This window comes from Tripterygium wilfordii, chromosome 18, assembly GCF_013401445.1.
Source record: "Tripterygium wilfordii isolate XIE 37 chromosome 18, ASM1340144v1, whole genome shotgun sequence".
NCBI classification, from domain to species: domain Eukaryota; kingdom Viridiplantae; phylum Streptophyta; class Magnoliopsida; order Celastrales; family Celastraceae; genus Tripterygium; species Tripterygium wilfordii.
Genome location: NC_052249.1, coordinates 3,951,146 through 3,968,806, shown reverse-complemented (window position 1 = coordinate 3,968,806; position 17,661 = coordinate 3,951,146). Strand labels below are relative to the sequence as shown.

The window sequence follows — 17,661 nt, the reverse complement described above, 5'->3', positions numbered from 1 at the left end:
GCCAGTATAATTTGGGTTTAGAATTACTATATTTTTAACGGGTCTTAAATATCACATCACTAGGTCATTCATTAACACATACATATTCTTTCGACCGTTACAAATGTTTTAGCTCATTACGCATGGAGTTATATGTTGGGTCATTATAATGGAAACTCATCTCATTATGTTATAAATGTTGTGCCGTTACAAATGTTACAACGCGTTACATTTTAACTGCACAAGCCCATTAACTCCAACCCACCTATATAAAGCCCTCTCATCCTATCCACAACACATACTTCACTACACAACGGTTAGCTCTCTTTTTCTCTCAGAATGTCTCCCTAGAATACTCTTAACATAGATAGTTGATGTTTCTTATGGAGTTTCAGATTAACCATCCAACTGCAGGTTCGAATTAACTATATGATTGAGTCATACTGTTGTATCCCAAAAGAGTTGAATCACAAGAATTATGGTGCACCAATTATGAAGAAAAGAAGAACTGTAAAGGGCTTGAATTTCCTTGAATAGAGTGAGAGACTCATGCCTTAATCTACTACGGTAGAATTTTTCTTTGTAATTTCATTGTAATTTTGATATTATTGTACATTCTACACTACCATTTAGTTCCCTAATTTATGTGGATTTAGATTCTTATTATGTTTCTTTATTTATAAATTTACTTAGTCTCTAGGTTTGGCTTTGACTTTGTTTCCCTATATGCGGACTGTCTTTATATTATGCAAGATATTAAATTATTGTTTTCAATATTTTATTTTAGCAAGGTGAACAAATTTCACTTACGGAATATGAGTTCGGTTTACAACAAATTCTTTTATAACTAATATGCCTGCACCAGTCTAATTATCATACCGGTAACGTAGATTGTATTTGATTGTAGTTTTCAAAACACTTTTCTGTTTTTGAAAAGAAAAATGATTGTGAAAATTTGTTTGGCACATGTTTTAAAAAATGATGAAAACTACCTTTTGTTTTAAAAAAGCAAAAAACCAAAACAACAAAATCATGTTTTGTAAATTTTTGGATCAAAGACCAGTGGCATTATTGTAAGTAAGTCAAAGGCTCAGTGATAATTTTGTAAATAAAATGAACTTCCATCATCTCTCTACTCTCTCTCCCCTCGCAACATCACCTCCTCCACACCACATCATTGTCTGTGCACTGGACCACCGAAATGAAGCTATGTACTTCCACCATCCATTTCCGACCAAGCCCAGCCGTCAAAAGTGATCATAGTCGCTGGAAATTCCTTCACAAGGCCACGAAAATTGTAGCTTCAAATGCTCGATCCGGACACTAGATGAGTCATTAATGGTCGTCACCACACTAGAAAGGTTGCTCGGTCAAAGCACTACAGATCCCATGCCTTGATCGGCCGAGACGCCCATCGGAGGCCAAAGATTCAATGTTTGCCCTATTTGGGCCATTTTGACCCAAATTGGTGTGTATCAATGGATCTTTTAGAATGGGCTTGGTCAACATCAATGGACCCTTTTAGAATGGGCTTGATCAACAACAATGGGCTTGGTCATAACAAAATGAGCCTTTTTTGTTTCAAAATTTGTTTAAGAATCCTTTTTAGAAACTAAAAAAGGAAACTAATTTCCAAACACACTTTCACATTCTTGTTTTCAAGTTGCATTCATTTTTAACATCAGGAAAATGTCCTGCAATGAAGTGCCAAATAAATAAGTGGCGAGACTTCAATCATAAATTAAAGAACAAGTGTTTTTAGAAATCAGATTGGACGAGCTGGTTCAACCGGCTACCGGCCAGTCTATCAGTATGATTAGACTAAAGAATCGAGGATACATCAGATCAGTCAAAAATCAGCTTGAACTGGTTTGAAACCGGTATTGGTGTTTACCCAATTTTATATCGATTTTTATACAAACATAATTTTTTAACTAAAATTAATTTATTAGTATTTAGATGCATAAATATAAAAATCATATACATTATATGATTACTGAATAAGAAAATGATTTTGGTGCAGCCACATCAACTTTTAGATAAATTCTACAATTGCCACGTGGATTAATGAAAATGATTAAAAGGCATATTATTATATGATTACTGAATAAGAAAATGATTTTGGTGCAGCCACATCAGCTTTTAGATAAATTCTACAATTGCCACGTGGATTAATGAAAATGATTAAAAGGCATATTAATTATTTTATTCCAACACACAAATAATATGTATTAATTATTTTTCCAAATTTTTAATCAATTTAATGTGATTAATTAATTGTGTTACCTTTTATAAACAATAAAAGTGTGTGTCTTTAATTAGAAGAAATCATGCCGTTGACACATATAATTTATCAATTGATTTTCTTTCCTTTCTCACTTTATTGTTTAACGTCTATCATATAATTTAATCTATTAATTGAGTCATTATTCCATATACATTCACACTCATTTATAACACTAAACGGCCATATTTGATATACCAACCTCATCTGTAACTGTTATTTTTCAAAAGTAGTGCCATGTTTAATTCTTTGAGGTTGGTAATTTCTAATTATTTGAATTTATGATGTTTAATAAAAAATATTTATTAATTTTTATGACTGCATAACCTATATAAATTAGAAAATCTTTGTGCTCTCTTCAACTTTCTCAACGCCTAAACTAATTCTTTCTTATACAACGTATCATTATGTCTGATACACTGAAAAAAATTGATGGTTCAAGAATGAATTGGGAGGTGATTGCCCGCATCAATCGGCTATGGAATTCTAAGAACGTCCAAAATAACAATGACTTCCTGAGTTTGGATATGCTTCTCTTGGATGCAGAGGTGATGATAGACTCTTCTATTTTTCCGTAAAATTCATACCATATCATCATGATTTTGATTTTATTTTATTAAACCTAAAACCCTTTTTTTGATGCATCAATTTTTAACTTTGACTATGCAGAGAACAAAAATCCATGGAAAAATTCGAAAGCATCAGGTCGAAATGTTTCGCAATAAAATCAAAGAGGGATTAGAAATTTCAGGGTTGTTGATAGTGATAATACATGCAAGCTTGTAGCGGGAGACGTATCAATTAATTTTTTGCCCATTTCTTCCTTCAAAGAGCTATCGGGATATGATGATCCTCCCATTGAACATTACAAATTTCATTTTCAAAATCAAGATGAGATAATCAAACGGCTAAACAACCACACATATTTGACAGGTTTTCATTTTCCATACTCTATTATCTATGTCATTTGTCTTTGTTTCGCTATTGTCTATGACTATCTATCACAAATGTTAATGCAGATGTTATTGGGTTGCTCATTGGAATGGGTAAAATTGACAAAATAACCGTGAATGACTCTTTGGTTGAAAAGTTAGACTTGGAGATAGAGATTGAAGGGTAATACATTATCCGTCTGATTTTGTATTTTCTTAGTTTAATTGGATTAATGTTTTTTCCCTCATTAATTTTCTATTGAATTTTCCCGATTTTGTTTTGCTTTTCATTTTGTATAGAATGGTGACACTCTTAGCATTATTTATAATTTTGTTTTTTTATTGATTTCTTTATTTTTTATTTAAACTGTATGTCTATGTTCTTGGTAAGTTAATTACATTTTATTTTAAACTGATATTGGTTTTAAAATGTTTCATTCCCTGCATATATTCTACAGTTAACATGTATTACTTTTTCCATGATAAAACTGTCAGGCAGTTCAAGTTGAAAACTACATTATGGGCTGAGAAGGCTATGGAATTTGAAGAGTCGATGACTGATAAGAACAGAGGCCCTTTTGTTGTTATCATCACTTCCACAATTGTTAAAAGACTTTATGGTACGTTTTATGAACACCAACATTGTTTCGTCGCTTATACCAAAAAAATAAACCATATTAACCTTGTGGTTCTATTTGTAGGGGATATTTGTATTTCATCAACACCAGCAACCAAAACATTTGTCAACTTGGATCATCCAACTACAAAACTATTGCTAGCTGCAAAGCATTTGTTGCTAATGTTTGTCATGGTTAAAATTACTAAAAAAGGAAACAATTTCTTTAAAAAAAACAATCACGATTGCATATGCTTCCATCCACAATCTAAAAATGCACAAATAAAAAAACGAAAATTAAAAATAAACACTATATTTACGTAACAATATAATTACAAAAAAAAAAAACATTTCCATCAGTAACCTAAATTTGATAAAATTTGCAACCATATATTGAAAAACAAACACAACAAATTATGCTACATTATAATTAAAAAGTAAAATTACATACCGCGCAAAGCGCGGGCATGCCACCTAGTTTAACTAATTTTTGAAATCTCTAAAGGGAGTTCTCAATTAGATTTTTTAATAATGACTTTTATAAGAAACTATGATTTTATTTATAAGAGTTATGGTTGTAAAATTTTCGGTATAAGATGTTTGTTGTATAAGTTAAAAGATATGTTAAAAGTACTATTAGCGAGAATTGAAATTGGACATTTAAATAGAAAATCCTGAGCCTTAACCATCAAAATAAAATAATTTTTATTACTCTAGTCTTTCATCTGATATAATAATAATAATAATAATAATAATAATAATAATAATGGTAGTAGGAATCCTCTCATAGGACTTAGAAAAGAACCTAAAATAAAGCTCACTTTTTGATCATTGATTTAAGAGCATTCTCACATGTAGTGGTGCAGCCACTTCCAGATGGGGGTTAGCTGACCCTCACAAATTTTTAAAAAGACACATATATCCTAAATAACAAAAAAGACCCCTTGAATTTTCAATTTTTACCCTTTGTTATAAAAAATTATGCTCATGGTTGAGGTAATAAGACATGTTATAATTAATAGACAACTGAAAAAAATTCCAAAGATGCTATCCCTGAACTCCGTTTAACTTTATCCACAATGACATAAAGTCATTTGTCCGGACCTAAGACCGCTCACATTTTATCTTGGTTTCGCCCCTACTCACATGGGGACATTGTTTATGAAATTTATTTACAGACTCCGCAGTGTGGTGGTAATAAAAAAAAAGACATCATTTGATTTTTTTTTTTTTAAATTTCAGAGTTCAAGTGGGTCCAATTCCGGCTCATCCCATATTTTATTGCAATAATTATCATCTAATTGACAAATCAATTAATTGAATTGCTAGAGTCATCTCGACATCAACCCCCACTTTGGAGTTTTAACATGTTTTGACTTAAGCAAGATAAAGCCACTTTTTTTAATATTAAAAAAACATTATACTTTTAAATGGGAAGGTTAGTGTTGGTGGGTGCTGCCGTTGCTGATCCACATGTTTCTGGAGGATGGAGAGAGAGAGTAGAGACAAAAACATCAACACCAGCAAGTGGACGGTGACGATAAGCACCCACCACCACATGTGAAGATAAGAAGCTTAATTGTTATTAAATTTGAGAAGGCAAGCTCTGTCTGATCCTGTTGTTACTAAGAGAATATAAAAATGGATTTGTCGGTGGATTCATGGATCTTTTTTAGAAGGTAAGGTCGTATTTGCTGCAGAAATACCAGAGCTTATCCTCTTGAGTCTTGCCTGCCTGCCTTTTCTAGAGAAAGAAGAGACCATGAGCACTGCTGATACGTTTGCTGCAATGGAGTCTCAGTACATACGGAGCCACCACAGTCACCAGCTCAGAGACGATCAGTGCTCTTCGGTTCTTGTCAAGCATATTAAGGCTCCTGTTCATCTGGTGAGTCAGTTTCTCTCTCTCTCTCTCTCTTTTTTCTCTTTGTGGTCGAGCCGGTCGATCAATTTGTATACTGTATACCGATCTGTATTTCTGCTCGATCTGGACTTTTGAGTTTCACTTTTGCTTTTTCTCAATTGTTCTTGTTTATTTCGAATCGAATTTGGATAATTTTTTTGGCCCTTTTGGGACATTGATTTGTGGGTTTTCATAAATTTGAAGTTTTGATGGTTGATTCAAGTGAAATTTGGGGATAAGAAAGAATTTGGTTACCAAAAGACGGTTCAGGAATATAAAACTATATCGGCTGCTTGTATTGCATTATTGATATGTAGTTATCATCTTCATCCCTCCTTTAGGCAAGGTTAAAGATGATTCTAGAGGCATGAAGTATTTGGTTTTGTCTATCCTCTGTTTAATTCATTTTAATAAAATTTGCCTCATCTTTTTCTGTAATCTATCCTCTGTCTAATTTCTGCGGAATCATGGAGAAGGAAGCAAATCCTGATTTTGTACCTTTCTATGGCACATGAAAGCTCAAAATCCATGAACATCTGAATGGGCAACAATTATTAGCAGAAATTTGTAGTGAATTTTTCCTCCAGTTATCCGAATATTTGTGCAACTGTTTTCATTTTTGGGTTAGGTTTGGTCATTGGTAAGGCGATTTGATCAGCCACAGAAGTACAAGCCATTTGTTAGCAGGTGTGTTATGAAGGGGGACCTTGGGATTGGGAGTGTAAGAGAAGTCAATGTCAAGTCCGGACTTCCTGCTACGACTAGCACAGAGAGATTGGAACTTCTAAATGATGAAGAGCATATTCTTGGTATCAGAATAGTTGGCGGTGATCACAGGCTAAGGGTACGATACTCTCTCGCTTCTGAATGCTGATATACAACTGTATCATGTACTGTGCTAGTATAGGTTATCGTGAACTGGCATGGGAGACTGCTTTGGCATAAACGTATGCTACATTGCAATATATGTATGATTTCTCTCGTGGAATGATAAGCTATTACCGCAGAAGAAATTTGCTCTATATCTGTTTTCTAATCTTGTTTTGCTTCCATGTGTTTCATGGTTTATTTGCTGCAACCATAAGAGATATGTTGAAGAATTCATATCCAAATTGGAGATTTTTTTTAGTGTTGAGTTATATGGAAGTTGACAAACGACAAGTACTTCAGCATTTTGCCATACGCTACTTATTTACATATGTTGAAGGATAATCAACATTTAAATCTTATAAAAACTTTGGCAGTTTGGGAAAATGTCTATTAAAGTTGGATTGCATCTTGTGTGCCCTTTGGTTTTATTTTATAGCTATATCTCAATATACATATCGAAGGGCAATAGAAGCTTGACCATCTAGGATGCTTTACCAGTATTTATAAAAATAATTAATGCATACATGTATTTACAGTTGTGCCTTAAAAAGATTGTTCTATGGAACGAGGTTACAAGTAACACAGGTACCTTATTCCACTCCTTATTTGAATAAAGTGAGCAGGTGTTGAAATGGAGTCTTGGTTGGATACCGATGAATTCAGTGGCACTTGTAATTTGCATGATGTCTTGAATTACATGTGTATTTTACTTTGCCACGTTAATTACTTATCCCTAACTGCTAATCCTGATCTTTTGTGTTTATTGATTTGGCAGAATTATTCTTCTATTATCACTGTCCATCCTGAGGTTATTGATGGGAGACCAGGAACACTGGTAGTAGAATCATTTGTGGTGGATATACCAGATGGGAACACCAAGGATGAGACATGTTACTTTGTTGAAGCTCTCATCAGGTGCAATCTCAAATCTTTGGCTGATGTATCGGAGAGGATGGCAGTGCAAGATCAGACCGAATCCATCGCCCGATACTGATTAGGGATGGGTGTACGTTTTCTAGGATTATATCATCTGATAATTCTAGATTCCAGAATCTGTATAGAGATTTGTAGGAGAAGCCATTTATACTCTCAGGAGTTTTGGATTTGGTTTACACCTTGCTTTCCTTCTCATGGAGACCCTTTCACTCCCTTTCTGCTTCTGCTTCTGCTTGTTGTCATGTCCCTCAACAATACCCTTGTTTTCGTATCCAGGAGATAAGGTTCGTAGGTGCGATGCTGTGAACTTGTCATCTACAAGAAACGATTCAACCTCTCTTATTGTTACATTTATGGGCTTCAGGTCATGGTAAGATGTATGCAGTCATGGTCATGTCTGTAAATATTAACGTCAAGGAGCTGTTGCCTTCATACTAGAGAATTTCCTGTTGTTGCAGCTTCTGTATGCAAGCCTGACACGGGAACTTAGCTAAAATGACTGTTTCTTATGTGATTATGGTTGGATGCATGCACTGATTATTTTCTGTGAAAGTTTATAGTAGGGTAAAGCTTCTTTAGACCGTTTGTTTACAGGTATTGTCTAATTATTGAATTATTCATTTTAAGGCAGCTTCTGATGATACTAACTACTTAAGGTGCCAAGACAATAATGGAGCAAAATGTGAAGATACAACTGCTCATTGGTAACGCAGCAGATTTCAGCATGAGGAAGAAAAAACTTTTGTAAGCTGTGAAAGGAAAAGCTCTAAAATGACCATCTTGGCAAATTTATAAAACAGTTCATGCAGGAACACTTCCCAGCCTTGAAATGATGAAACCGAGTCATCCCTAAGGACATCTGACATTCTTTCACCCTTGAGCATCCATCATATCTTCTAGATGCTCTCTGTCTTCCCATCTTCCTGCCATTGGAAGAATTACATGGTTCTATTTCAAAAAGCTTCTTTGCAGCAATCTACCCTAAGTCCACATTCTGGTTCTATTTTGAAGGATCCAAGGAAAGAACCCCAAATGATAGAATCTGGATTTGTTGGTATTTTTTGAATGAAAACCCATGCTTCATCAAGATAACTCAGCTCTTCCAAGAAGCTCGACCATGCAAGTGTAATGCTCAATTGTTGGCTCTATATTGTACTGTTAAAGTATTTCCATCCTCAACTAAACTCTAAACATGAGCTTTTGCAGCCACAGAGAATAGCAGTGAAGGTTATAGCATCAGGAAGGATGCCTGTTTCAAGCATTTTGTTGGTGCAAATTCGCAAGTATACGAAATCGCGCAGGTAATAAAGAGAGTAGAGTATTGTCCCATAGAGATTTTGACAATTTGATTTAATATAAAACAAAACTAAAATTATGCTAAAATGGATAAGCAAATTGGTTTGGATTTGGTTTGTTCTAAACTAAAGCAAATAAGTAAAAGTGATTAATTAAAGCAATTAAAACAAGCACAACCCAAACACAAGTTTAGATCAAGTATGAAAAGCACTAGGGTACTTAATTTCACATTCCTTTATCCGATTCAACTCCCTTGGTTCTTTAATCCCTTAATTACTACCTCTTAATTGACAATCGGTCTCCTTATCCTTTCCAATGTTCCATTCCTTGTTACACCGAAAGTGTCTCTATCTCTAACCCCTGTTATTCCTAACATTCGGGTTCAAGAGATAAAGACCCATTAAGATTTGTGGATTAATCGTGTAGCGATTGCATAGGTCATGCCCCCATATTCCTGTGGTTCATGCAACCTATGATGTCTATGGTAAGAGGCAAATCATAGATATCTCCTTCCGGTCTCAATCTAGGCAGCAAATCAATTAGATGATGGCTAAACACCCAAAAATATTAAGAATACCCATAGACAATCAATAAGAGATAGAAATAAAGAAATAAGGAAACCAAGTTTATCGAATCATCAAAGTTAGGCTACATTAAGACCCTAGCAAGAGAATCTAGCCACTCATGGAGTCAATATACATCATCAAGTAATAAAAATCAACCATAAAAGCAAAGATAGAAGAAACCCCCTCGTGACCCCTCTTCTTCTCCAAACTCCAATGGTAGCCTTCAAGGTAGAGAATGAATCCTAGCTCCAAACACACCCCCAAAACCCTATTTTATGCCCTTCTATACTTCCCAAAACTCTTATGTCGTTTTCCTAACAAGTTGAGGTCATTTTGACTGAAAAATGAGTGAATTCGAAATTTTTTCGCGAAACTGCGCGTGTTGTAAATAGTAACTCCGATCGATCGGAAATTATTCCGATCGATTGGAAATGACTTCTATCTTTACAAATTAAATGATATTTTGGCAGGTCCGATCGATCGATCGGGGGTTCCTTCCGATCGATCGGAATTCGCTTCTGGAATAAAAATCTTCATTTTGCATTATTTTCCTCCATTTCTTGCATTGACACCTACAATATGCAAATATAACTGTCTTAGGCAATATCAACTCTTAATCAACTCAAAATGAGATGAACTTATGTGTAAAAGATGCATAAATGTATGTATATATTTGCACATCATATTTCATCAAAAAGAGAAACCGTCTCTTTCCCAAGATTGTAAGTGGCAAACCCCATGATCATACAATTCCATGATGCTAATGTTTTGTTAGTATTTTCTCAATTTCTTACGACGGTGATATCACTTCAAGGCAGGCATAGAATTGTCCTAAGATATAATGTTTCCGAACATATTTTCTCTGGTTATATTATTATGGTAAGTCTTTGAGACCTGTACTATGCAACCATAATACTTGATACACACAGTAATCAGTTGGTAGGAAAGTAGACAGAATTATCAGTTAACCAAAAAAAAAACAACCATTGGAGATCTAAATTAACGTAAAGAATGACTCAAAATACAAATATACCGACTCTGATAGGAACAGTTATCCTTAATAACCTTCTGTTCTTGTTATAAACAAGAAACGTTTCCCTTAGTGCATATATATATATATATATCCAGCAGAGCAGAAGGTCTTGCAGGAATGGTGAAAAGTACAAGCTTGTTGAGACTGCAAGGTTGATTGATATAGGGAATTGAAAACTTCAGGGAGAGTGAAAAATGGCAACTTTGCTTGTGCAAGGCACAACTTGTTCACCCCCCAACAAAGGTTCCCAGCCTGCCTTACAAATATGTTTTAGTTGGCAAACTGGAAGCCCTTGAGGGGGAGTGAGCAAACAGTGACTTGGAACATATATTACTTTACCCTTGCTATCTCGCTACACTAATAGCAAGGATCGATCACAACCCTTTTATAGGCACAAATTAAATCTGCGCATTGCCAAACGAATGGCCTCACTTTAGTCTCAAGTGTGAGCTGACATTTTAGAGAGAGAGAGAGAGAGAGAGAGAGAGAGAGAGAGAGAGAGAGAGAGAGAGAATATATACCAATTGGGTTCATCCATATCTGTGGCACTTGACATTAGGCACATTATCTGATCCCTTCACATTCCTGGAAGGCTGTTTTCCAAATCCAACCAACAGAGAACAGTGGAATAAAGCAAGCGCAAGCATTTCAACGATACCCATATCCGTTAAAGTCCAAGCAGGATCAATTATTCCTAATTTCCTATATCCCACAAGTTGAAGCAGGTGATCTACATTAATGTGAATGCCACTAAATCTCTAAATAAGATGATGTCTTATTTATGAAGATTCTCAACTGGGTCTATCTCAGTTTATGACTGTATGGATGGATCAGGTAGGCTAAATCATTCCACTACAAATATTTTCTTTTCATGTTTTACCTTGTTCTTATCCTCTGACAAATAATATTCAAAACTACTTTCATGCAGATTTTAAGACAAGTAGATATGGATATATTTGTTAGAAAAAGAAACAAGAACCAAGTATTCATAAGCTGCAGCAACAGAAATCAATTTCACAGATATCCACTAGATTACATGATCTAGGGTTAAGAGTTCTTCTTACACAGACAACTACTGTGTAACAGCTTCATCGAGAAGTTGAATACTTCATTTAATGTAAATTAGGATAAGACCAAAATACCCCTCAACACAAGGGCAAACTAGACAAGCACAAATATAACATAACGTAGCAACTGAAATGTAAGTCAATCAACACTCCCCCTGACTTGCATTTGTGGTATAACTCCAAGCAGGGTTCTCAGATAACTTAATGTAGTAATATCCACCCAAGCAGATTAAGAAAAACAAGAACCAAGCAATAATAACTACAAAGTAAAGAATAAGGAAGAAGAACAACACATAAATTTACCTTAGTTCGGACTCAATATGAGATCCTACGTCTATCAATGGTGCTTTCAGTCTACTATGAATTTTCAAGAGATTACAAGATGAGTTTACAAGGAATTCTCTCTTTTTCACTCTCTCTTTCTCTCTTGTTTGCAAATCTGGCGTCTGTCAATAATACTAGATTTTTATACAGTTTCTAAACCTAATTCGAATCGCATAGGCGTCTGTCACGATTCCGCTCGAGCTCCTGCTTGAGGAAGACCTCTTTGGTCAAGTCAAAGCTCTTTTGCGCTCGAGCGCTCTTTCTTGCGCTCACATATGCATTTGACAGTTTCCAAGTAGTTTCAACTTGAGCCACTTCATCATACGGAACCTATACCTTGGCAGAGCTTTCGTGAGGATGTTTACCCATTGTTTTTTAGACCTACAGAATTCTAATTTGATCACCCCTTGTTCAATAACGTCCCTCACAAATTGGTATTTGGTGACAATGTGCTTGGTTTAATTGTGCTCCACTAAATTCTTTGCTATGGCTATGCCTATGACAAATTTGCTATCACAATGAATTTCAGTAGGACTGTCTTAGATTACCACAATGTCCTCCAATACCCTCCTAATCCAAACACCCTGAGATGCTGCCTTGGATGCTGCTACATACTCTACTTCAGTAGAGGACAATGTAACACTTTTACGCTTTTTAGAAATCTAGGTACACTCCAGTTTCTAACCCAAACAAGAAACAAGCTTGTAATAGTACCAAGCCCTTGGTGACTATTACAGTCTTTCTAAGCCTGTGCACATTTCTTATCCCCTTTTCACTGAGAACTTTTCTGGTTGAGCTACATAAACCTCCTCAAGTTTGTCATTCAAACATGTTGACCTGACATCCAACTAGTTAACCTTCCATACATTCTGAGCAATTACAAACAACAAAAGCCTTAAAGTCCTAGTCTAGCCACAAGAGTAAGAGTCTCGTGAAAGTGTACTCTGGGTTTCTGTGTAAAACCTCTGACCACTAGACGAGCCTTGTACCATTGAACATTGACATCAGGATTTAGCTTGGCTTTGTACACCCTCAGGGGCGGAACTAGCTTTGGACATTAGGGGGGTGGAAGTTAGTTGCGGGTTCGGGGGCAACACCCATGGAAATTTGTTTTTGGGTTCTTTATATACCGCTTGTTAACATTAAGATAAAAATAAAGAATCATATTTATAAATTTGATAAAACGTTTACAATTGCTTTCTTCGAGTTTTCATGTTTTGATAATATTGCATAATAACCTCATTGGAAATTCGATCAAACTCTTCTTTCTCAATGTATGTAACTAGACAATCATTGAGTCATTCAACTCCAATTCGATTTCGCAATCGCTGCTTCACAATCTTTATAGCTGAAAATGTCCTCTCTACGATTGCAGTTGCCACAGGTAACGTCAATGCTAGTGTTATTAGTCTATATACAAGTAGATACACCAAGTTATACCTTATGACAAACATTTTCTCTACAAGACCAGCAATCCTATGAACCCTTATAAATGCATCGTTACTTCGCATATAAAAAATGTAACTATCCAACTGATTCCCAAGTGTCACGAGCTCTATTGTAGAGAAATCTTTTGGATAGAATTGAGCAAAGTGAAGTAGCTTTTCCTTGTTAAAAGCAGAGAAAAAGTTATTTGGATTGAGAGCTCCCAAACAAAGAAGTAAGTCTGTGCTTGTCTCAGAAAAATGGTCATTCAACTCCATGAGTTGTAAATTTAATAGAGTATTAAACAACTCAACACGATAATGATATAAATTTTTCTTTTCTTCAGCTCTTCATTTTGGCCGTCCACGAGGTTTGAAGGTATCATCCATATTTGGAATATCAACATCTAGTTCAGTGCAAAATGATGCAACTTCACCCAATAAGGATTCACATGCTTCTTCATCTCCCCTCATCATTTCTAGCCTTCGCTTAGCTAATCCCACTAACCTCATAGCATTCTCAATATCTTGATCTTTTCTTTGTAAAGCCTACGACAACTCATTAGAAACATCCAGAATTTTTATCATCACATGCATGTTAACTATGAACTCGAAAGACTGCATAATATCTATCAAGACACTTGCTTCCACTGATTGGGGGTCATTTACTCCATGTTGCATTACAATGTCAAGTATTCCAAGCATAGAAGAGTACATATGTCTGAGACTAATTAATGTCATATAATGTGAACCCCAACAAGTATCGCCATGCTGTTGCAAGCTTGTTTCTTGATTCAAGTCTCGTCAGCTAAACAACTCTCTACTCTTCAATTCTTCAAGAATTTTGTCATGTTGAATGGCTTTTAGAGCATTACTCCTTTTACAAGATGCACTTGCAGTGTTTAGAATTCTTGAAACAAATTCAAAAGGCGCCTTCACTTGGAAATTTTTTTGCAACACCCATCAAAGCCAACTAAAGTTGATGAGCAAAGCAATGCACATAGAAAGCATATGGATTATTGATTGGACCTCTATTTTGAGGTTCTAATGTCCTTTAATTAGGATGTTCTAGCACTTAGTTAATGTATTTGATTGCATTTTAGCTTAATTTTACACTTACAAATGTTTCCCCTTGGTTTTGTAGGAATCGGACCTTGTTCGGGCAAGTTGGAGCACTTTTTGGGCACTTTTTGTTGTGAGGTGTCGGGACAGTTCCCAGGGTGTCCGGACGGACGCTTCATGCCTCCAACTTTGTGAGCCTCTGTCTCAATTTGTGAAGAAAGTGTCCGGACGGGTACTGTGGTTCGTCATGTTCCTCAAAGTGGGAGTAGTGATTTTGAGGATGTTCTTGGGATCTCAAGGATCCCATCCCTCTCTTGTGTTATGGTCGATCCACTTTTGTACATATATGTTTAGGATTGGTTTAGAGATCACTTTTATTTTTGTGTGTCTCGTATACTCAAAATCCATTTCACAATTTTTGCTCCTTGTGCACTTATTCAAGTTGGGGGGTGAGAATTGTGACATGGTTGTGTGTTATGTTTTGATTTTTTTTTACCCTTAATTTTGGTGTGTTTTTGCATGTTCACAATGCATCTCACAATTTGTTCTTGCCTTGTTTTTCATTCTTGACATTAGGGACAATGTCTCATTTAAGTTGGGGGGTGAGGGAATTGTGAATTCATTGTGAAACTTGCTTTATTTTGGTGTGCTTTTGTGAATATCAAAAATTTGACATTTTTGAAAAAAAAAAAAATCTTGTTGTGTCATGCTTGGATAGTGTGGTTGGTATTAACTTTTTCAGGATATGCTTCGTTTCTCATGATTCCAACCACTTTTGAAGAGTATGGTATGATTTTCTACCCTCTATCCTATTGTGTTGTGCTTTGTTGTTCATACATGCTAGATGGACTTTAGGAGGGGATGGTAGACGCTTTTGGGATTCACTACCAATTTGACTGTTAATTTCTTATTCTTGTTCACACGTGCAAGTGTAGAGTAGGTTCCTTGGTTTCTTTTGCTAAATCGATGCATGTGATTGAGTGGGATGACTATGATCAATTTCTCTTGGAATGACTGAGACCTAGTTTGATATCAAAATTGTGTAGTTGAGCAGACATCTTGGCATTAAAGCATTTGTATGACTGCGTTTTTGGATCCTTTTGTATGAAAAATTACCTTTTTATCCCTTCTCATTCTTTTGAGCCATTCTTCATTGATACACATTGGGTTTTGGGTGATGCTCTTCATTGATATTCATTTGACATCCTATGAGCGTGTTCTTCAATAGCTTTGCATCCATTACATTTGATTACTGAGAAGTGTGATTTTTGTATTTTGCCACTTGCCTGTGAACTTAGGATTGAATGATTCATTAGGTTGAGAGATTTGAGCATAGCCTATTCATTTGTGAGTGATTACAAGCCTAAAATTCTTTAAGCCTTTTTATTTCACTTACAAGCCTTGTGTGCGCCACTTCCTTAAATACTTCCCACCTTTGGTTGCAAGGTTGAGTAGGAGCTTGAAAAAAATAAGTTGGTAGTGATATTACCCTTTCTTATGTTGAAAAAAATTGAGGGTTGTTGTTCAAATGTTGTTCATTTTCGAGAAGAAAAGAGAAGAAAAAAAGAAAAAAAAAAGTGCATAGAAAAAAATCAAAAAGAGGTGTATACAATAAAGTTAATCCTTTGTGTGTAAAGGATGAGAAGTGTTTGGATTTGTGGTGCAATGGAAGGGGTGACAAAATGAGAATTTAGCTCACATGTTTGAACTTAACCTTGCAACTTGTTACCTAGTTCCAAATTTTTCCTACCTTGTCCCATGACCACATTACAACCCAGTTAACCTTTTGATGAATTTGATCCAAGGTAAGCAAGTGAGTTGGTGAATGCATTAGTTGCTCTTGTAGGTGATTTCTTTCTCAAAGCTATGCCCATCCAAAATTATCTTTTATAAGCACATACATTTAATTCAATTGTGTAAGTCATTCACTTAGCACAATGCTTTCATGTTTTTGTGTACATTTGGGATTGAGAATTTATGAACACCAAAAGGGTCCATAACAAGGTTTTGCTTGTGTGAATGTGTTGAGTTGTCTAGTTTGATTGCACATATATTTTTCATAGTATAAAATGTTCTTGGTCATTTTTAAGGGGATTGAGATTGATTTTCCAAAGATTTTGCATGTTTTTGACTAAGTAGAGGAATTGGGAGATTAGCTCTATTTCTTGCACGTGAGAACTTAAGAATCATTTGTGGTGCTTTCAAAGTAATGGTGGATCCCTTGGCAAGTGTTTGTGGGTATCGCTCTGATAAGCCCTCACGAGACTACAACTCGTCCACTAGGGTGACCTAGGGGTTTAAAGGCTTGTTGCATATGCTAAATGCAACCGTGATTCCTACGTCAGTGAGTTAGGTTTTTATTTTTAGGTAGTGGTTGCATTGCTAGGGACTAGCAACGTCTAAGTTGGGGGGTGTGATTGGACCTCTATTTTGAGGTTCTAATGTCCTTTAATTAGGATGTTCTAGCGTCCGGACACCCACAGTACCCGTCCGGACACTTTCTTCACAAATTGAGACAGAGGCTCACAAAGTTGGAGGCATGAAGCGTCCGGACACCCGTCCGGACACCTACGGCGAATCTGTAATTTTCTGCACCGAAATTTCAAGGGCATTTGGGGTAAATCATGTATGTAACCAATGGGAAACGATTTTATAAGGGTAGTTAGGTATTTGAGGGTGTGCTAGTTTTGATTGAGAAAGGTAGTCGACTTTTGATTGAGGGAGATATTATGAAAAAAGTTTTGAAGTTCTTGACTATTTATAGTGTAGAACATTTGCCCCTTCATTTAGGAGCATTAGAAGCTTTCCCAATACCCTTGAAGCGTGACCGTGCTCCTTCCTTATTTGATGGCGTTTAATAGCATAATGCTAGCATCTACAAGCCACCCAGCTCCGTCTTTGACACTAGCTTCCCCGGTAACGGCGCCAAAAACTTGACCGACACCCACAGTACCCGTCCGGACACTTTCTTCACAAATTGAGACAGAGGCTCACAAAGTTGGAGGCATGAAGCGTCCGGACACCCGTCCGGACACCTACGGCGAATCTGTAATTTTCTGCACCGAAATTTCAAGGGCATTTGGGGTAAATCATGTATGTAACCAATGGGAAACGATTTTATAAGGGTAGTTAGGTATTTTCTATTGTAAAAAGAGAAGAAAACCCTAAGATTTGGTTGGCTTCCTCATTATTCATTGACTTCTCCAACATGAAGCCACCATAGGAGTAATGTAGATCTAGTTTCTCTCTCTAAGTTTTCTTTGTTGTTTTTGGTGCTTTCTCTTGATTTTGTATAAACTCTGATTTAGATGACAATAGATTGGATGTTTATTGCAACAATCATGAGTGGGTAGTTCTCTTCTCTAGTTT

The 17,661-nt window shown here is 35.8% G+C and overlaps 1 protein-coding gene across 1 annotated transcript; it reads left to right on the top strand.

The window, feature by feature from the left end:
* The first annotated feature begins 5,298 nt into the window (after positions 1-5,298).
* LOC119984357 (abscisic acid receptor PYL9-like) lies at positions 5,299-8,111 on the top strand. The gene is made up of 3 exons (XM_038828267.1): positions 5,299-5,699; positions 6,343-6,558; positions 7,360-8,111. Exons 1-3 carry the CDS (start codon positions 5,574-5,576, stop codon positions 7,576-7,578), a joined length of 561 nt encoding a protein of 186 aa, XP_038684195.1. The 5' UTR covers positions 5,299-5,573; the 3' UTR covers positions 7,579-8,111.
* Positions 8,112-17,661: the final 9,550 nt, after the last annotated feature.

Excerpts from the sequence above, each read along its gene's own strand:
- LOC119984357 (XM_038828267.1), top strand. The coding sequence starts at position 5,574 with ATGAGCACTGCTGATACGTTTGCTGCAATGGAGTCTCAGTACATACGG. Across the intron at positions 5,700-6,342 it reads TTAAGGCTCCTGTTCATCTG|GTTTGGTCATTGGTAAGGCG; the intron begins GTGAGTCAGTTT and ends TTTTTGGGTTAG. Across the intron at positions 6,559-7,359 it reads GCGGTGATCACAGGCTAAGG|AATTATTCTTCTATTATCAC; the intron begins GTACGATACTCT and ends TTGATTTGGCAG.